Source organism: Bombus vancouverensis, chromosome 10 (assembly GCF_051014615.1).
Source record: "Bombus vancouverensis nearcticus chromosome 10, iyBomVanc1_principal, whole genome shotgun sequence".
NCBI classification, from domain to species: domain Eukaryota; kingdom Metazoa; phylum Arthropoda; class Insecta; order Hymenoptera; family Apidae; genus Bombus; species Bombus vancouverensis.
This window is the reverse complement of record NC_134920.1, coordinates 2780241-2802237: the sequence shown is the minus strand read 5'-3', so window position 1 is coordinate 2802237 and position 21997 is coordinate 2780241. Positions and strand designations below refer to the sequence as shown.

General features: G+C 44.2%; 1 protein-coding gene across 1 annotated transcript in view; it reads right to left on the bottom strand.

Moving 5' to 3' along the window:
- olf413 (DBH like monooxygenase olf413) overlaps positions 1-21997 on the bottom strand; it is a 171959-nt gene that overhangs the window by 78272 nt on the left and 71690 nt on the right. Inside the window, exon 2 of the mRNA XM_033338806.2 lies at positions 12337-12613. Within this exon, the coding sequence (XP_033194697.1) occupies positions 12337-12585 (249 nt within the window). The 5' untranslated portion in view covers positions 12586-12613. The remainder of the gene's footprint in view (positions 1-12336; positions 12614-21997) is intronic.

Genomic DNA, 21997 nt, shown 5'->3' with positions numbered 1-21997 from the left:
ATTTCGGTGCCCGGTAACGCGACAGGGATAATCATTGTTTCACCTTCGCTCGACTGTGACCGTGGCCACGTAATTTCGGCATGATCGGCGGCCCCAAGTTATCGTTATTTATCGACGAATCGTATTTCACGGCTCAATAACTATGCGTTCACGTGTCTACGAATTTGCATATGTATCGAATCAGTTGTCGGATTCATATCAGCCGACGATAACAGAGTGACGTATTTACGAGACGTATGCGATTCGTGACAGCGGCGATCATTCGACTTGCATGCGCTGCATTAATCTCGCCTCTAACGAACGCGATCTACACGGTGTAAATTGCTATTTTATGTAGTGTACGCGGGATCGCCGTGGACTTCCAACGACGCAACAGTTTTATAAAATATGATAATTGTCCAGAGTAATATGCGTTTCAACGGTTAAAGCCAATATCGGAGTCGGTAATGGTATTCGTCCATCCAAAAGCTTTCTTGTACGAGTTCGATGATATTTTCGTCTCATTTATCCTAAACGAGCCGTTTAAAAATCATACTGATCACGCACATAAATTGAAAGTATTGAAAAGTGATGATACAAGCAACGTTTTTAAAAACTTACTTTAGAATTTATTATTACTTACGTCATCTTACGATGAATGGACTAATGGAAGTAAGAGACTTGTTTCGTGAGGATTAAAAATTAATCGTGTACTTATGTAATGAAATTAAGAAATTAACAAAAGATAGAAGAATGAGAACGGTGATCGCTACCGATTTCACTGAACCTAAACCGTGATGAATAAAACAACAATTTTCAAAAACGGCTCCTACATTGCGTTGTAGGATTAATTATGGATGTCAAATGAAACGTCAAACGAAACGTCAAACTGGAAATTTGGAAGACAATGATTTCCGAATGCTCGTTTATCGGAATTCGCAAAAGAGCGATAATATTGTTCTACAAACACCTCCTCACCTCCATTGTTACCTACCGTTAGAACGTTTGTCCTGCGGCTATCGCATAATTTAATAATAATTAAACGACGATAATGACAACGGATTTTAGCATCCCAATATTTCACGCCGCGCGACCATCTCGTCAGTGTAATGGGCAACAGAGATGCATCGTATTAACGATAATTTGATTACGCACGTCCCATCGATATTGCAACGATTAAAAACTACAGTGGAACCGATTGTTTGCATAACTTTCTGCTTGAGAAAAACTTCAGAAATATTGTAAAGCTTGTCAACGCAGAATAACTATTATGTGATACATTAAATCGCATATAGCCATACGTGAATATTAAATAATAAATAAATAAATATTTCTCATCTATTTGCCTAATTTTTAAATAGAAAAATGGAAGGTTTATAGAATGACGTGACTTATATACACATCTTAGATATTTGAGTTCAGCAATCTATAAATTGTTAACATTTCGACTTCCGCGCGTTAATCGCTCGACGCGTCGCGTTGCGCCATGAAAATCAAAAGATGATCGTCGATGCAGTAATATCAACAGGGTTCACGTCTAACTTACCATACTTTTGACAGTATCAGCCAGCCCATCGAGGCCCCTGTCGAGAAAGCAGCTCGGGACTACCTTTCACGAGGACGCATTACAAGACCGATCTATATTCGCGAAACGAGATGCGATCCATCACCGAGCCGCATGATCTTAGCCCGCAGCGATTCACTCTCGCCCTTTGTCTCTCTCGACGCTTTTTATTGTTTCTCCTCACGAGAAAATTGCCTGGCCCCCGACTCGAACTGGGTGGCACGATCTCAACCATCCACGCGTTTCGTCGCGGTCCTTCTTCTTCCTTTCTCTTGCACCGAATTTTGCGCTCGTCCCTCGTTGCGACGAGTTTTAAAGCGACTTTAAAGCGAAACCCGGGTTTCGACGCGCGATACAAATGACACGGAAAAGGCAGAACGGAAGCTGAAGCAATGGAACACGCGGTTGCACGTGCTGGCCACGTCGCGACGCGATTTCACGGTCGCCACACGACCCTCTCCCGCTCTCTTGCGCTTCGACGGACTTTTAATGAGCCCGCGGGAGAGCGAAACACGCGCGGTTGCGTCCCGTTGCCGCGAAACGATATTTGTTCCGTGGAATTGCGGGGAACGCGAGCCACGGTCTGCATAATGAGCGACCGAGACGTGCTCTAGCGGTATAGGGGAACCTCTCCCAGCCTCAAGATCTTTTCACTAACGTGTACGGAGCTTTTCAGGGGAACTCCGAGAGCGTATCTCGTGCTTTAAATTTTTTTTCTCTTCTTTTTCCTCCTTTTTTTAAAGGGAAGATGCTTCAAAATGTGCTTACCTTGCTATGCGAGCACTCGAAACGCACGGGTTAAGCGGAGTTGCCTCCACTAGCCAATCGACGTGCAGTAGGAGCTAGTGGTTTTAACTTCAATTCTTTCTTGTCATACGGATAGATAATTTTTGAAATGTTACAACAATATGCGTTTAACAATTAAAATCAGGCGTCGCCTGATTTTCAGACAAATCTGAATTGCTTTTGTTTTCTAGCTATTTTACTATCAAACTGTTTCATTTGAATCATGTGTCCTGTATTGTAAGATATTAAATAAAGTAAAATTTATTAGTATCTTAATACTTATAATACTACCTCCATAATTGGAACTGTCGTACTTAGTTATAAAGTTATACTATTATACAGGCTGTTACGAGATAATGACTGAATATTTTAAATTTTATAAGGTGAAAGAATAGCACGAAGATGATGACACTTCAGTTTCCTTGTAAACTGGACACCTTAATTAATTGCATGTGAATCGAAACTAGGAGAAATATATATCTAATAAAAGTTAATTATGCGAATGAGACGGTTAATAAGAGAAATGGACAGGGTTGATTCGATTGCTCTCCCAGGAAAATCGTAAGGACAATCGTATTAGCGCCATTAGAAACATTTGAGATGATTCGTTTGAATTTTAAGGTTTAAATGGTCCTTCTCGGAAGGATTTGGGTCTGAGTAATCTCGTCTCGAGAGTCTAGACGCAGCCCGGGGCGCCGAACAGCTCGAAAGACGACCAAGAGAGAGACGAATCAGCATGCGAGGCATGGCTTCGGGCCGACAAATCTTTTGAAGCCATTCGTACAGAGGAGAGTCTTCCACCCGGGGTCCTTTCAGGCATACATTTCGTAACAGACTACAAAACCCACTCCGAATGCAATTATGTGGTACCTTGGCGGACACCTAAAGTGCCAGCAACGTAATTACCGCAGTCGTTATAATACAATTTGCAGCGAAATTAATTTCTTTGCAAACGTTTCCCCTTTCGACTTTTGGCTAATACAATATTAGCGTCTTTTGTTGCGTTGTAACGGTTCAATTATAAAATCTACGGTCGCGATTGTTCAACGATATTGCGGTTGTGAAAATCAAAGGCTCGCTCTACAACCCTCTCTGTACTACTGCACGAATATCTGGTTGACAGTTTCGCAATTTTGAGTTAATCGCACGTTTCACCGATACAAACTTTAGTTCGACTTTACACTAGTTTACGATAGTATTCAAACGCTTGTAGAAATGTTTTACGAATGTATTATGCATGTATGAACTATCATGAACATATTGATAGTTTGGATATATATGAATATTGATATATTTGAATATAGAAGCTACAAGATATTTAATTAAAAGTATTTAAACATTCGATAATCTATTATATTAATAAGCCGTGATATTCAATGGGACTATCTTTATCAGTAACTGTGTGTTCAAACCGAATATTAATTTTTTGCTAAATATAGATATATTTGCAGTAAATGTTTCGTAAATGTATCAGTTGTCAATGAAATTCCAAAATGTACTACTATACACACACAATATACATAAAGTTTTCTCCGGTAAGTGTCCAAATGCTTTAGTGAGCTATTACGTAATAAAGTAGTTGCGTTTTAACGTCGATGCAAATAGAACGTATGTTACTTTCTGTGCAAACGGAAATCGTAAAATCGATACACACCTCTGACGAATGGTTGAGCCGATACCAAGCGAACCGCAAAGCCGATGTATCCGAAAGTGGGTTCCCTCGCCGTGGAATTTCAAAACGATCTTTCTCCATTCCCCTTGCACCAGTACCACACTTTATCTTAAAATATTTCTCAGACGTCCACGGGTATAATATAATTTACACGAGCGGAGCTATCAAAGCCGTCACGTGGTCCCTATGATTTGTGGTATTCAATTTTATTTTATCCGAAACGCTCGGTCTGGGACGAGACTCTCAAACGGGATATCCTCTTTCCTACTTCCTACAGATGGAATTCTAAATAGTTCACCGCAGGAGGAATTTTGATTTCGTGGTATGGTTCACGGCATGAAACGTCGACAACGAAGGAGGACAGCTGGAGGAACGAATCGGCATGCGAGGTTTCCTAGGGAAAACCTCTTATACGCTACCGCCCCTTTTCGTTCAGCCTACCGAACAGGCGAGTTCATTTCGGATGGTATAACACGGTTTCTATTCTGATCCTACAAGTACCACCAACGGAATCAATAATGGAATAGACTAAGTGAAACATTCATCGCCAAAAAGTTGGTCAGTCGCGGAAATAGCATATGTTCGCTTCATTCCAACTGATAAAAAATATGAAAGGCACGAAAGGAAGGGATAATGTCGGTTGACTTTGTCGGTCGACGAGTTCGAGTTTCAGTTCGACGAAATTAAACTAATACCCTACTATGATCTTATCAATCATTTCCATCCTTGAACATAAACCGAACGCCCATCTTTGTTTCATGTAAAAATCGAACGCGAGCCCATTGAAACACGATGGAAGACGGTTCGATCTTTCGCAGGAACGCTTTAGTTTCCAGCAGGAACGAGCAATCGAAGTAACGATATTAAATGCTGTACACTCCGGCGGATTGTATTGATTGTTTCGTTATAGTTCGTGTCTGCGTCAATCCCGGCGACCTGAATAAAAAGCTCCGAAAAAGAGAGAAATCCCGCGTCAAAGTTTATTTAGACCAGAGTAAATATCGCTCCCGTAGCTTCGAATTACAGCTAAAATTTTCACGCAGTCACCTCTGAACACCAACCTCTAACTTCCTGGAAGATCCAAACGACGTCGATTCGTGTCTGAAAGATTTTCATCCGACAAAATTACATCACCAAACTCCGAATAAACCGACGAGCAAAGTATCTCCTAAAGACCGGGCCTAAGTGAAATGCGGTAACATTTAACTTCGTAGCTTCCCCAACCCTTTCGCTAACTAAGCTCCGGAAACGCGACCGCCATTCTGACCCACTAACGAGCCGTAGTTAGAAATAAAGCGTTTATTCACCGCGCTCGGAATCAAAAAGGCGATTCTCCATTTACCGCGATCGCGTCCCCGTTCTTGCAAATTTTCGTAGCGTACTTTGCGTTCCTGGAACCCTCTATTCTATTGGCTAAGTTTTGACGCCGTCGGGAGACGTAGGGACTTTTAAACAGTGCCGCGACATCATTTACGGGAAGCTGCGTACACGTGTGTGTACATAGATGTAACTGCATTTACGTTGAATCCTATTTACAACGGGTAAAATCGCATTGGGGGATCCCGTAGTGGAAGTACCTTGGGAATAGTCTGTGCGCAAGCTATACCAGCCTCCCGCCTCTCTGCCGCATACCAACCTCTTCGCCACTTTTCTCCAACGTAGCTGCTGCCGCGTACGAATCTACGCGCCCCGTATGCAAAAGCATCGCTAGCATTTTTACGCGAGAACGTTGTACACCGTTCCGTTAAGCACTCTTGCGAGTTTCGACATTTTTATCATCTCTTTCCTGTGCTCCTCCCTTTCGACCTTCTTTCCGTTTTCGCTTCTCTGACGTACCACGCGTTCGCTTTCATTCCCTAATCCCAAACACACACGTGATGCAGAGTCTCGCCGAGGCACCACGGTAGTTTTATAGTAGTGCGCGTCGGTAATTTCACATGTTTTTGAAAAACGACCGCGTGGACCCGTTCTGGGACTTCGGAATTAGGTCAGAAGCAGTGTTGTTGTTAACACGTTGTGTCGCCGTTGTGAAAGAAGGAGAAAATTATCTGTATGAACTCGGCGAGAACAGCAAAAGTGATGAAGGAAGATGAAGGATATTCAAGTCAGCCTATCGTTATTTTATCTATTATTTTTCGTACATATAGGGACGAAGTAAGGATGGTTATGTATTGAGAATAACTGAACTTCAAGTACTAGCGATACATAAATGAAGAAATTAAGGTAGATAGTCTGATACTTTTCAGGTAGAAATCAGATGATAAAAAACGTTTGGCTTAAAATTAAGGTGTAAAAGAAGAACGCGTAACTACTCAAGGTTTAAGACGAATATAATTACATAGTTGACTGCATAGATTGCTTCAGATAAAAGAAATTGTAAAATAAAAAAAGAAAAAGGATCACTTTTCGACAAACTAAAATAAAACTTCTCACATACGTTATATCTAGTAATTTAGAGAATGGCGATGTCGTATCGGTTTTGCACATTTCATTGTCGTTCCGCGATTTATTCAGCTTGATCGATCGTTTGTTCCATTCCCACCTAGTTCGTTGCTGCGTGTGCCGCGAATAGCGAGTCGCGATGTGATATTACTAAACATATCATTTATTCACCAAACAGTCAGAATGCACGTACGAGACCTGGCTAGCGACCCCAACGTTCTACACCGCGCACAATAAAGCCGTCGCGGGCTCGGCCCGTGTTTGCGAATAGAATTCAATGTGGACACGTGTTCGCAAATATCCGCAAATTCTTTCAAGCCTCTCCTTCCACGGTGCCACCGAAAAAACGTTTTCTCTGTCCATGGTGGATTGCAACGTTTGCAGTCGGTCGCGACTCCGACCGCTCTTCATCCTCTTTCATCGAATCGCAATTCTCTTGATTTCATCAGTGTTGTTCGTTCGCGTTGATCGCGTGTCTACGATTAACGAAGCTCCTGTCAATTTCTAGGTGCGGCTCGATCTACGATTGAGTTATACGATCGAGAGCGAATCTACAAGCGACTGTGCGATTCCTTTCGCAACGTGTTTGTCAAAGACCTTGATTACGTGAGATGTAGAGGCATTTGGAGCCTGCGAGTAAATTAGAGATTGAAATATAACGAGGCTTAGGAATATCGAATCGTGATTAATGGTTATCGGGGAGTAGAAGCTTCTTGAAATTAATCGAGTTAGAGGAATTCAGGTTACTCGAGCTTATGTTCATGTAAATCAGGCGAATGCTGGACTAGCAATAAGTGAAATTCACTTCAGAAGAACTTGTGTCTAGTTCACATTGTATGTAAGTAATTCACGTCGTTGAACATGTATTTCAAGCTTCAAGGAATAGCTGAAAGGACTTCGATTTCGTTTGAAAATTAAAAGAATATATCAAATCAAGTATAACTAACAAGTTAGAAAAGTCAGCTCAAGTTACTTGAATTCAAGCGACTCGACGTAAATACCTAGATATTGCTATTCAACTATTTAGAATTGTAGATCAATGTTATAAAACCACAACCGTATAGACAATATGCGTATAACAAAAACCTACATATATATGTATGACTTATTATTCCCAACTATTTTCCGTAACGAAAATTTATCGGAACGACGAGGGTCTCGTTTATATTCTAATAGAAAGACCCGTTATCAAAGATCTTAAACGAAAGTTATTCCGCATATTCTGGGAAAAACAGCGCAGCGTTCCGTTTCATACATACCACTGGCTTACGTCTACTATGGCTAGGCTAAACTCCAATCTAAATTCCGATGCTTCTAGATCGGAATAGATTTTGCATGTAAGAACGCGAGTCCGTGCGCTGACCGGCCTCCACTCGCTTTCGTCTCCGTTTCCAACGTTGGTTAGCGTCCAAAACGCCATCCTCTTTGCTTCCGCCTCTTTCTTCCATCTCTCTGAGTCCTCTCAACCGTCCCCCATTCGCCATTGACGTAGATTAAAAAATTTCTGCGTCGAATTATGAAAAGCTATTTGTCCAGCAATCGTCAGAACCGCTCGTTAATGGATTTCTCGAGCAAGCGTTTCCCAAGCGTCGAACGACGCGTCCGAGACAAGGACAACGACGACGAAATATGCATCAACCTGTACAGCCTCCTCTCCTTGCGGCAGCATTTTCATCCCATTCCATCGACCTTTTTCAGCCACTTTAGCCAACTGCAGTAGCAAACCGCCGACAATGCGGAATAGGAATTTCATTCTGCGCGAAACGCCGCGGTCGTTGCTCGTTTTTTCCGCGGCCAAGTACCCGCCCCTGGCCTGCATCCGGTCCCACGCCGTGATTACATTCGACTCGGCATGTGTGCAACGAGAGTAAAAGAGAGAAAATAAAATATAGTAGAGGGGAGAGAGAGAATGACGTGAGAGATAGAGGAACAAGGAGAAGGAAGTAAGGCCGAAGCAGATACCGAAATTAACTGCACCAAGCAAGATCTCATTACCATTTCGCTGGCGGCTCGTTTCACGACGACCCACCGCCAGCAACTAGCTGAAATAATCGCGCATTAGCCGAGTTTTCGCCGCGAGGAAACTGCTTCCGCGCGATGCTTTTCTTCGAATCGAGCGGCGACCGACAAGAGGCTCTGAATTGGCTGGCGATTTATCGCACTGCATTATTTAACCCGCCATTGCCAGCTGCGCTCGCGTTTCTCCAAACGTTCCTTTTCTGTGGTTCGCGTACCTATGACCGCGATATATGAGTTGTAAATATTAATTAGTCTACTCGACGTCACTATGGAGTATATTCGTGATTCTTTTCTTCAAAGTTTGTCAGCTTTCCTCCTTGCTGTACCATTCTCGTTGGAAACGTGATATTAAATTTCAGGCAATTTTAATTCAATGGCGAAACGCCGTTGGAAAGATACGCTAAAAGTTATATCATTTTTTATAATAACGAACCGAGGGCATGGAACAAGGTGAATGAACGTCGTAGCTCGTCGCGATCGCTCGTTCGAAAAGTATTTCAGGTAGAAAAGACCTCAAATAGACACCGAGCTACGGATTCGCCTTGAAACGACGTGCCGAACGGAACAGGGAAGTTAAACGAAGCGAATAAAAGAATTAGACCAGGAAAATTGAATTCAGCCGGCTGGAGAGACGGGGATCGAAGTGGTTGAACACACAAAAGCCGGATCCTGAAACGGTAAATGTATCAAGAAGCGTACATCTTTAATCAACTTCGATTCGTTTCGTCGAGCGTTACTTTTATCGTACCTATTCTCCTTTATCAACTACGATAACAAAGCAACGAGTGTCGAATGTACTCTCTACAAATAGGTTCGATACCACTGATATCGGCGTTACATCGACGAGATCGATCGCTCATGAAGACGTTAGACCAACTCCGATTCCTTCTACCTTATTATCATACAGCGCGAAGGAAGCTCGGTTCGTTTGTGCTGTTACCAACGACCCTACAAGATGGAAGGGAAAAGTTAAACCATGCGAATAAAAGAATTGAACTGTTAGATTAGGAGAGAGGGAGCAAACCAGGAAGAGGGTAAGAAGCTGTACGAAAGGGGTATAAGGAAAAGAAATCGAGCGCTAAGAATCCGGTGTTCGCTTGGTCGCCTAGCTGGTCTGGATGATCGTGGTTGTTCTGCTTCTAAGATTACGATCATAACGAAAATCTTCTCGTTCCCATTGGCCGTCAAGTTTCTCCTCCGTCTTCCTCTTTTTCGCTCTACATGAGTTCTGTCGTCCATTCGATCCTTTCTTCTCGCTCTATGTCCCTTCCCTGTTCCCCTCTTTTTTCTTCCCATGACGTCGCTCTGTGTGTATGAGAGCGTCCGGCGACGGCTGCATCGCATAGAGCATTGCGAGCGGCACGGCATGCATTATGGAACGAGCAGGCAACGATTCTACCGGAAAAATTGCGGACACGCGAGACGAACGCGATCTGCAGCCTGACTACCTACCTACGTAGATATGTACCTAAGCACCAACCCACCACTACTCTCGGTTATCCCGCTCTGTAGTCGCCGGAGAAGATTGCTTTCCTATATTGCATCCACCACCCCATCCCTTTACGCAGATATGCGCACGTTACGGCAGCTTTCCATTTCAGAAGAAACGCGGTTCCTTCGTTGTTAATGTCGAACGATGTGTGACACGACAATAAGGAGCTACCATTTCACCAAGTTAAATGATTTGCCGACAAAGAGCGATAATTTAGATAGAATTTTGCATTGTGCCGTTTTGATTGGTACAATTTTTGCTTGTCTGGTTCGTTTCGTTTCGATTAGATCACAACTCGTTCGATCAGAGTTCGATTAGACTTTAATAATAAGCAGGAAGCGATGGTATTTTTCATTTCAATTTCGTCGCACCAATTGAATGTTAATAAGTATCGATCACAAAGCAACCGATTTAAACCGCAATGTGTCGTGTATGCAATGAACATTAAACGATCGGCGGTCCAACAACATACATTAATCATAACGAATGGCACGGTCAGTCGACTGTAATCAAACGGTCGAGCGAACAGACATCGTACAGAACTTCTATCGTAGTTATTGCTTTTAAGGTGAATTTAATTAACCTCGCTTAACCGCTTACTTATTTTCCACACCGAGTTCGCCTCGCTCTTGTTGCGGCGAGTTCCACCGTACCTCGGAGATAAGATAAAATCTTTCGTGGACCAGTTAAGAATCTATTATTTCGATCCTAGCGAATCTTGTTCCTCCAAACCTTCGCACGAGGCCGAGATTATAATCAATTTTCATTGGTGAGCAGAGTGCACAAGAAAGGTGAAACTGCTGTCATTAATCGCAAAGGTTAATCATAAAAAGAAACGCATCTGTCTACGAGAGGGGCTGACAGTGACGCAGCGCGAATCCGAGTGAATTTGTCGTCGACGGGAAATTCCGCGCGAAGTAGCCTGCAAGCGATGATGGAAACGCGAACGAGGACGATGTGGGAGCGGAAAGCCGTTATAAAAGAAATATTCGACGACAAATGTACAAATGAGGATGAGGCAGGAAGAGGACAGAGTTGAAGCGTTCGCGTGGTTGCTCGTGCAACGTTGGCTGTCCCGTTCGCGTCGTGGAAAAGCCACGCGAGAAAAGCGTACAAAGAAAGAAAAAAAGAAACGAACGAACGAGTGTCCATCTCCCTCTGCGTTAGATTATGGCCCTGATGTTATGAAGAACCGAGTAAAGTGACAGCCGCGTAATGCTGATGAAAGGGAGGATAACAGCGTAATCCCCTTGAGTCCGGTTTTCGAAGAGAGTTTTCGTCAACAGATGCGGCAGGATAACGACGTTTTAAATTTAACAGTACTTGAAAATAAACTGTGCGCCCGGTCCCATCCTCCGAAAATTCTATGCACGTTCTCTTTGTGGCTCTTGTAGAAAAATTAAACCGGTTCACAACGTTTACCGGTGAAAATTCTCTTCGTCGTATCTACAGTCGCGCGATGTTTGCCTTGTTAGTTTATCGAGCTTTAGACTTTCAGGGGCAGGATGATGTTTTCTAACCCGTGTACCGTTTCGACGAAGCGTAGCTGGATATGTCAGCTGAATCTGCGTCTTCTACGTTTTACTTGGAAATCGAGGAAGAACTTTCGACCGCCGTTTTCTCTAGCTGTATACGTATGTATGTACGTACATAGGTTCTTTCTATTCATTTTATCAAACGTCGCTCGTATCCATCGTGATTCCCGTTAAGTCTCGTTTGCTTGGATTTGAAAAAGTTATCCGTCCCATCGGACGGTACAGGATACGAGCTCGAAAAATACCGTTTCGATAAACACAATACATCATGGGCCAGTGACTGAAAATCGTGCAAGATAATCGGTCCTCGGAAAAATAAAACGACAGAGTGTCGTACAAAATGACGAGCACGCGTAATGACAGGCCGCTGGCCTCAGTTGGTAAGATTGATAACTATGCAATGCACCGATCGAAACGAGAAACCCATTACTTATCTTCGGAAGAACTATCATTATGCGAGTTCTCTTGCACACACGGTCCTGGTATTCCAAGTGATCTGTGGAACGCTTGACGCACCGGGATCGGTAGCATAGGAGTAATTAGTCGAAATTATTCCAAGTCAACGTTCGTGGAATGAATGTAATTTTGTTAGAACGCACTCGGTGAAAATGATCGTCTCGCGAAACCATCGTTTCCAATTCAAGATGCGCTATGCATACCTAAGAAATAATGATAATTGCGTTTCTCCGTTATTTTGCTGGCGCGTTATACACAAAGTTGTCTGTTGGAACGTCGATAATTTCGAGTATTTAGAGTTTAAGAACGAAAGCTCGCGCACGAAGAAACTCGAGCTACCGTCTGACAACGATCGCGAAGGAAATAACGTGACGCTCTTAAGGACACTTACCTGAAGATGGAGCTGTCCGTTGTTGTCTACCCATCCAATGACCATGTCAGCTCCAACGCTGCCGTCATCCCTCGTGAAACCCAGACCCACGTAGCCGAGAGTCTTCACTTGAATCTCGAACATCACATCTCTCTCGCCAGGCGTCCAAAGAACTAAGAAGTTATTGTCCAGGACGGCACTGTGTTTCCACTCGACGGAGAGGACGCCGTTGACGAAGAGGAGGAGACACGTAGCGATTACGGCCTTCATCTTTTACAACCGATGCGCCTCAGAACATCTGTAATCAAAGAAAAATGCTCTATCGTTAACCATGCGTTCTTCTTCAATTTCATTAAATTCTATAAAATCCGAAACTTTTTTAATCATAAAATTAAAAATTAATGAAGATAAATCAATTTCGGTTTGGTTAATTTAAATTCTTGTAAATGTAAATACGACATAATTTGTTGTTATTGCGAGACAGGAAGTCTTCAGGCAAAGAGATTATTACATTCAAGAGATACGTTCCCCGGGTTAAAAGGTTAAATACAAAACGAAATATTCAGATTTTCACATATTTACGTACAGCATCTCTCACATTCCATCGTTATAACCTGCCAATGTGCGAGGTAACAAACCCCATTCTTCAGCTTCCGCTACGTCTCGCAACCCCGTAATTACAAGTGCTTCGAGTCCTTACGCGGAAAAGCGCTCGCCGCTAAAACGACGTAGTCGCGTTTCTTTCTCGCCGCTCGTTAATCATCGCCATTTCTGTACGACCTAACAAAGTAGCGGAAGAGCGTTGCGCGTATCGATGCCTCTCGTCCCATCGACATCGAGCGAAGACCCGGTAACTCGTGTTTCCACGTCAGCGTTCGATCGTTAGCCTGCTATTTAGGCGTTTTATGCGGTCGTAGACGGCTCGGTTATATTTTCCTTCAATATTTTAAGAGCAGTGGCTCGCCATTAACCGCGTAACCGACACACGGACCAAGCCGCTTGGTCCTAAAGCGTAAACGACTCGAAGCCACATATAACAGTTGGCCACCGGTGCCGCTCGATTCCTCCTATTTCGCATGCGACCCACTCTATCGCGCTTAAGTGCGCCCCCCGTGTGTACTTTCGTCCCGGTATTTTCACTCGTTTCCCACGTAAAATCGTATTAGCCTCTTTATCCCTCGACTTCCCTCGAACCGCGCTCCGCCACTTGGCCTCGATGAAGATGCGCTCCCGTTACGAAAGACGACGAAAACAACGCGAGCTACGGTGGGAAAATTTCTGGCTGGTGTAGTTAAAAGGACTCCACGTAGCCAGAGTGAGAGACAACCAGATTGATTTATTTCGTCAATGGTCCTAATAGGATCCTAACTCCTAATACGTGCTCACGTTAAACTGCAAGATTAATCGTCGACTCGATTCGCGAACGATGATTGATGTCGACCTTAATTCGCGATAAAGGCGACTTGACTTATCAAGAATCAAAACCGATATCACCGGTGTTATTCTTGCGTCGATTTGCGAACTCTCGGGCATTGATCTAGCTGGCTATCAATTTCACTTTATTGCCGGCACAAAGAGTACTCGTATAGATGGAGATAGGTATATAACGTAATTAACGTCGCGGAATGGATGAATGGTAAACGCGCGGACAAAGAAAGAGTTTCTCGCGTACGATCGAACGAGGGAAAGCAGAACGAGGTAGAACGAGGCCACGAGAGCTCGTCGATGTGCCATTTGCGCACCGCGTTCGCGGCAATCAAGCAAGACGAGCGCGGCAGTGAATTCGCCCGACGAAAGAAAAAGTCTATTCGTGACCGCATGGATTAAGCGAACGACGTACACGTTCACCCGTGCACGGAACTGCGCATCGCGAGCACGAACGAGCAAAAACGAAAACGACAGTGAAGGAAGCAGCAAAAGCAGAGCCGGCAGCGAAGATAGTGCCGGTATGGAAAACAAAAAAAATTCCTAACCATCGTCCATAATGGTGACGATGAAAAAACACGAGCAAAACCGAGCGTAAAGGAAATCGAATTGATTCCATTGTCGATTAAAAATTCAATGGGTACGCGTGTATGCAGGTGAATGGTCGACGATGGTTTTTGGCGAATCGTCGCTAGAAACGGCTGGCCGATTCGGAAAGGGGTGGAAAAACAGATGGCCGGCCGGCGAAATCTCTTTTGTTCGAGCTTGGTGTGCAAACATCCGCTGGTAAATCAGCAGGACACTGTCAAGAGAACTGTCAATTCGAAAGCAATCGAATCGATTAATAGTAACAATCGCGTGACGCTTGAACGGACCGATGGAAATCCGGGGGACGCGAACGACGCAGTTACCAAGTGTCAGACGAGTGGGCTCCGCTCCATTGAACTATTCGTTTCTGTGCATGCGGTTGGGAAAAGCGGAGAATTAAGCGTTTCACAGAGATCACCGCATCGGTAGAACACACGAATGATTTTGCGCGCGTCTCTCGCTGTCCTGTTTGTCTGGAAAACACGCGTGATGCGAGCCACTGGTCGCTCGCACCGCTTCGACCACGTGTTCCGCGCAATTTCAGGCACCGCGGTCGTCCCGCGAATCTGCGACCGATCGTTTTAATTAACGACGAAACAGTGGCTGTAACGCATGCCCGTTCAAGCAACGTAGACACGCACGATGTCGAACCGGTAATTTTCCGCGTCGTAATCAGAATCGATAGTCGTTCTCTCCTCTCTTACGTGTCTGATTCACGACAATGGCTTTTTTTACCGTCCGTTAAAATCTAACGGACGTAATCCCGACGGTACTATCTCCGAATCGTTAGGGTGAATTCAAAATAATTCGACCCCCTATCTGTTCACGGTAATTTGGAAGTTCGAACGAGGTAGAGAAATCATACGATTTTTCACACGATAATCGTAATTCGAATCGCGCCGTTTGCATTTTCATATTTTTCCAAATATTCTATTACGCGATAGGTAAATCTTTAATTGAATAACATTAAACGGTTGAAACACGTATTTCTCCGATACGTTTTGTAACGAAATCGAATCGATCGTTTCACGCCGATTATGTAACGAGGCTTGATTGTTCGGGATTAAAGTGAAATTTGACTTTTATAATTTACAAAATCTGGATTTAAACGCTTTATGCGTCGTTTTATTTTCGCGAACACGTAAAATATACGCAGAATGCGCGTGTTATTTTAACGAAATGGGAACGCAATATTTATTATGGAACTATGTGATCGATAATATCGTTTCTGCTTGTTCTTGATGAGTGGAACGCGAAACAAAATATCTGAAAATGTGAATTCTCGATTTGAAAACAACGGTATCGTCGACTTGAAACTGGGTCGAGCAACGAAGTAATTTGCGAGGATTGTACACGGTCTCCTAAAACATAATCGTTTCAGGCGCTACACACGGCCTCGAGAAACTTCGATCTCAAGGCCCGAGACCTCTAATAAGGTCATACAAATAGTCAAAGTTCGTCCCATAATGAAACTACGCCGCGGAAACTGTGCGGAATTTCGGGCGCTCGTCAACCGGTTTGTTTCGTGACCGTCCAATTCTTCATAATTGCTTCTTTAACAACTGAACACATTTCAAGCGCAAAGCTTGCCGCGAACAACACAAATCCATTAACCAAATTGGCAAGCAAATACGTGTAATTTACTTTTATTCGTGTCCTCTATCTTCGATGGGAAAGAACATAGAGAGTTTTCATTCGCAGAAAAACATCGATCCATCGAATCGTTGGGTTCGCGATATGGACAAATCATTGTAATTTATCAAAAACGAGATCAACCGTGACGGGACAGGTTGATCTGCGATCTCGAACGTCACAACCTGTTTTCGTAGAGAAGCTAACGCAAATAGGAAAGCAGATAACGCGCGTTAGGTCGAACCGTTATCCGATTCCTCGAACCGATGCGACGTCCAATAGATACACCGAATTTGCGGATCGCTCCACTATACGGTTCCGTGTACGACGCGACGCGACGATTGGTCCCGGTGATCGGTTCGCGCCCATCGCACCATCAGGAATTCTCGCTGATGCATGCAGCATGCGCAACGTGAGTTCGTCGATTTTACGGTGATAGTAGAGCAACCGCCAATCTGAAAACGATCGATTCAATTAACAGTAACAGCAGTGTAATGTGCGCCGGATGTGAGGTGATGCATCGGCAGGAGCAGCTGTCGCGCGGCAACTCGAATCGCTCGACCATACGGAGAAGCGTCAACTCAAATTGAGAGGACAGTCGAGGTCCGCGAAACGAAAAGGATGACAGGAGGGGATGAGGTTGGCATATAGAGGAGGGTAGTTGAAGAGGAGTAAAGCGAGAGAGACAGAGACAGACAGACAGACAGACAGAGAGAGGAAGATGACAAAGAGAACGCGTGTGGTATGCGAGCAAGAGTGTGAGGGTGAATGATAGGGGAGGAGAGGGAAGGGTGGTGTGAAGGGAATGGAGCCAGGTCGGAGGTGAGCCTAGCTAACACACGACTACCACGGACGGGTTTGATTTGCGGCGTGTCGTTCAGTCGATTGCTCTCAAATTGCGTCCAGCGCTAGTGGCATCAACCTGGAACGTAGCCCCAATACATTGACGCCTCCGAACGAGGCCTGAGAGGGGCCCTGGCTGCCGGCTTTTCCATCGATGTACGCGCTCGCGCAACCGCCTATTCTCATCCCTTTTCGCGCCTTACAAAACTATCTATCTCCCTGCCCCTTTCCACCTTGAAACTCTTCACTTTCTCCCACCAATTTCCGCTGTTTCGTGTCCTGTACGAATCTGGTCACCCACCACTTCGCCGTTCAACTACTTTTAAAGTTAAATAAATTGTGAAGTAGCGATGCTAAAGCGGCGAAATCGAAATACCAGGAGAGTTGTGCGTATTGCAGAGTGTGAATGCGATCGCAGAATCAACAAAAGCGACACGCTGCGTCGCGGCGAAGTTGTTTGAGAAAGAAATAGTCGGTGGCATGTGAAACGAAATTATCGCGCGATAGTTCTCTTTTTTTTATTTTCATTTTTCTAGCTTGTTCTCTATGCGCGCGATGCATGTTATGTAGGTAATATTAAATTGAAATAAACACAGCAGAAAGTATTCAAAATACAGATGTTAGCAGGCATTTGATAGTTTCGAATAAAATCCAGTTGACTGGCGGAATTACATCTTTTCCATCGATTGACAGTTATAAATAGGGGAAATGGTTAACTCAAAGTTTGCGTTCAACCGATTTTTATAGTCAGTTATTAAAGCTCTGCGAAGCTCGGCGAAAAGAGGGACAAGAGGGCAGAAAAAGGAGATATCTTGTATCGGTACGCTCGGGTTTGCTTGAAAAATCTGACGTGTACGCTAAAGAGCAAGCTGAAATGTAATTTCTGTGGATGACACCGGAGATAAACGTGACGTGGAATATTATAAAGCTGCTCCTGTTCACTTTTAATTCCTATCCGAATTCCGGTGTTATCGGAAGTAATGGCTAAAAACAGCATAGAACCAGCCGTATATCGGTCGATAACGAAACAGAAAGTCCTGTTACGAACTTCTCCAGTTTAAAGACTTTTTAAACGAACGACGAACCAATGTGCTGTCGTCGGAACGGAAACAACCGACCAATTCATCCATCAACTTCTTTCCACGGAAAAAAGAATGAAGTCTGGGACAGAGAGGAAAAAAGAGAAATCATATACCTGCTGGCGGTGTAGGGTCGGGGCACACAAATTAACGTCCGTAAAATCATTAGATGTCGCCTAAAGACGCCCATACACGTTCCTCAGCTACCTCTCTTCTATCATAGGATCGGGTACCAGGTCTAAACGTTTCAACGTTTAAAGGTTGCTGACGCGAGGGACTCTCGACCACGCATATACAAGAATAGATTAATGGAACTTGAGCTCGTGGTATGTTTCTCCTCGTCGTTCCAAATTTACTAATAGATGTTCAGAGTTCTTAGTAAATGAGTAACGTTGGAGTTTATCGAAAGTCAACTTAATCAATTCAACTTCATTAATGATTAATTGAAAATTAATATTTAATCCTCAAGAATTCAATATTCTATTTCCACATAAATTCGTCTATAATAGTACATTCCCAGGTGTATTTTTACAAAATCACGTAAAATTTAAAATATCGTAATGTTCCTTCACATTTGAATTATTTGAATTATTAATTGAATTAATTCGAATTAGTATGAATTAAAGGATGACGAGCACCGAATCGTATACGTTAATGAACAAAGCTATCATTTTGTGTCGCGTAACGATACGCGAAGATTACCTCCCTTTCTTTTTTCATTGTCCAGAGCAGTTTTTTTTTTATCGCAGAACGGAGATCTGCACGCGTGCGCGGCACGTTTCATCGTGAAACCGAGACCGCACGGTTTGTAATCTGCACAGGTTTGCCGCAGCAAGTCAAGCCGGCGTTAACGGTGAAACGTTGTATCAGGCTTCGTTAAAAAGTAAGAGTTATTTGCATAGCCGTGAACCGGTGCGTGGTAGGACGCTCGGCGTCGCGTCTATTCATTCACCGGTCGCTGATCGCAGGTCACGTGACCGTGTCGAAAAACACGCGAGATCGATGCAAAGTAACGGGAACGATACATTGCATCACGATGAAGAATGGGATCGAGTAAATCGCGGCGCGCAATCGTTCTCGTTTCTGTACCCGCGTGATTATCGACGGAATTTAATTCAAAACTTTTAACTTCGCTACGCCACTAACTATTTAGCCTGAAAACTACATATAACGTTACACGCGGACCACGCGAAATATTGTAAGCACATCGGCCAACGAAATTGCACACCAGGTGCAACGACGATGATTTATTGCCGATGCGATCTACTAATATCTGTAATTAAATACAAACGAATAGAGCTATACAGATAAATTAATGGCGAACCGAATGGAATTTGGATGTACACAAGCTAAAAAATGATCACGTGTCCAGACTAACGTGAAAAGACTAAACGATCCGTGTCACGAGTCATGTCAAAACGTTTAAAAAAACGAAAGAACATAACGGTTCGAAACTTATACGGTGATTAATTAATACGTCGTTGGAAAACGATAGGAACCACATAAAATATGTTACAGTTGCGAATGCTGGCCAAGAGGTACTCGAGAGCTAGAAAGCCGATAAGAGGATTCCAGGGTTGGTGAGTCTAGCAGCAGAAGCGTTACTTTAAACCCGCGACCCACTTTTCTCGCAGTTTTCCATTTTAAAAATGACCGAACCGTATAACTTCTTCGTGAAATCGCGATATTCATAATGTACTGAGTGTAAAGTTCGCTCGTCGGTGAGGCGAAGGCAAACGGACCAAGAATCGCGACGCTGCTACCTTTCCGACACGCCTTCGAAAAAGAGATGGAGAGTGCTTCGACGCGCGAAAAGATAAACTTTCCAGTTGAGAGTAACTCGAGGAAAGAAGAAGAGGGGCGGAAAGAAAAAGAGAGAGAGAGAGAGATTTCCAAGGACCGGATAAGAAGATGCACGGGACAACGTGGTCGTGAAAAGAGAAAAAGAAAGAAAGAGTAAGAGAGATAAGAACGGCGGAAGAACCGACTTTCCAAGTAGTGGAACGGGGAAAACGCAATTGCATCGATGCAACTGTAGTCCCCATAGATCATTCGCTTCCCGTGTTCGAGGGCTGGTGTTGTTTCTCACCGAAGCTCGTTCATCTTTGCGGAGAAAAGCTATACGCGTGACGGACGAACGGAAGGAGAACGCTTTAGCGACTCGAGTTGCGTTGTTTTACGCGTTAACAATGGAGAGGAAAACTACAACTGGAACACGCTAGATGAGTAAAGGAGAAAGCAATTAATTTTAAACGCGAAACCGTACGCAGACGTCGCGAGTCACGTACGCCAATGCTGTGATATTTTTATTTTCGCGAGTTCGCCCTGGCAACTTGCTTTCCGTGCAGTAGCGTTAAACGTTGCAGCCACAGCCGCGTCTTGCATTAATTCTGACGCGAAGTTTGCAGTCGTCTTGCAAACGCGAAATTAATTGTTCTCTGTACGAGAGCCGCGCGCGCGTGTGTCAACCACGACAGGCCGCGAAACCGGCGAGAAATGAAGGAAAAAGGAGGAAAGAGTTGCAAAAATGGAAACACGACGACGTTCTTTCGCAGATGTCCTTTGTCCTGCAAAACGGAAGATCGTCCTGTAGATGCGTTTTTTTCACCCGCGAGCGACCTCTAGCTCCCTTTAGCTCGTCTAATTGCGGAGCTTGCCCAATTAACTTTAAAAAAATGACGTGGTCGTCGATCCTGGTGGCGCTAATTAACGCTTGCTTGTCAAAAGTGCCCCTCTACCGGCCAACCTCGTCCCAGCAAACTCAACGACTTTCCCACGAGCCGGTTTACCGCGCCACGCCGCGTCGTTTCGCGTCCGCTCAGGGGATTTAATTACATTTCTATGGACCCAGGGCAAATGAGGGAGTAATAGGCGGAGGATTCCGGCTGCCACTGAGAACGAGAGAGTCTTCGAGCCTCGAGAACTCGACCACAGCATGTTTTAACCTCGACTCAACCTGACTCGAGTCGAGTCGGGTCGACTCTTTGCCTCTGCCTCGCAGAAGTGCCGGCGTATGCATAATAGGTGATTTAGCTCGCGGAGCACCATAAGGGTAATCCAACTCTTAACCACGTAGGATCAGCAGGAGAAGAGGACAAAGAGAGAAGGGCAAGAGGAGCGAAGATGAGAACCGGAGAGAAGATAAAATAGAGGAACGAACGCAAGAGAAGGAAGGTAGTAAAGTGGATCGAAGTAAGCGGAAAAGAAAGGTCGACGCCACCGTTGGATCCGCCAACGTGCATCGTTGTACCGGATGCCAGGCTACGAAGGAGATTTCATACGCGTTGTTCCACGGTAAGACGCGCCACTCGCGTGTCTCAGCCCGTACGTAACCGTTACCAGTCACACGCGACCACGAGGTATCGTGGCGCGAAGAAACCAACCCGATAGATCTAGATCGAAAATGTACGAGTTGTATAAAACGCGCATATAAAATACACCGAGTTCAGAATACATAATATATTGGTGAAAACCAAGGGGAGGGGTTAAAGAAGTCGAAAGGGGACAGGATGGAGGGGTCAGGATAATATATAACCGTCGCTTCGTAACGCAATCGTAAATATATTATGAGATAAGTCTCCGAACGCGTTATCCTTTTAAAGCGAGGTTGCGCTGGCACTGGCGGGATACCCATGGCGGAAGCGATGATGGCAGCCACGAACGTTCGTACGGCACGACTTACGGCAAATATTTCTTACGTTCGCATGCTAAAACATGCTTCACCGACTGGAATTTATCTCGACGATAACGTCACTCGAAACTCGACTAACCGGGAAAACTCGATCGTCACACCCACTTCGATCTTCTCAACGTTTGATCGGCGCCAATTTTTTCCTGTCGATCGATTGCATCGTATTTCGATCAACTTCTAATCCAAGAGTAACCTTCATGGGATACCCGAAGGAAGAATCTACTTATATTCAAAGGGTATCGGCAGGAATCACGGGAAACGCTCGTGGGAAGCTTTAACAGCATGATTGATGACGGACCAACTTCGATTATCGTGCAATATCGACCGGACGTATATACTACAGGTGTTTCGTGTAGAAGATTTCTTAAGAAAATGTTAACAACAATCTTTCCTGTTCCTTAAAAGTCTCTACTTCAAACTCTGA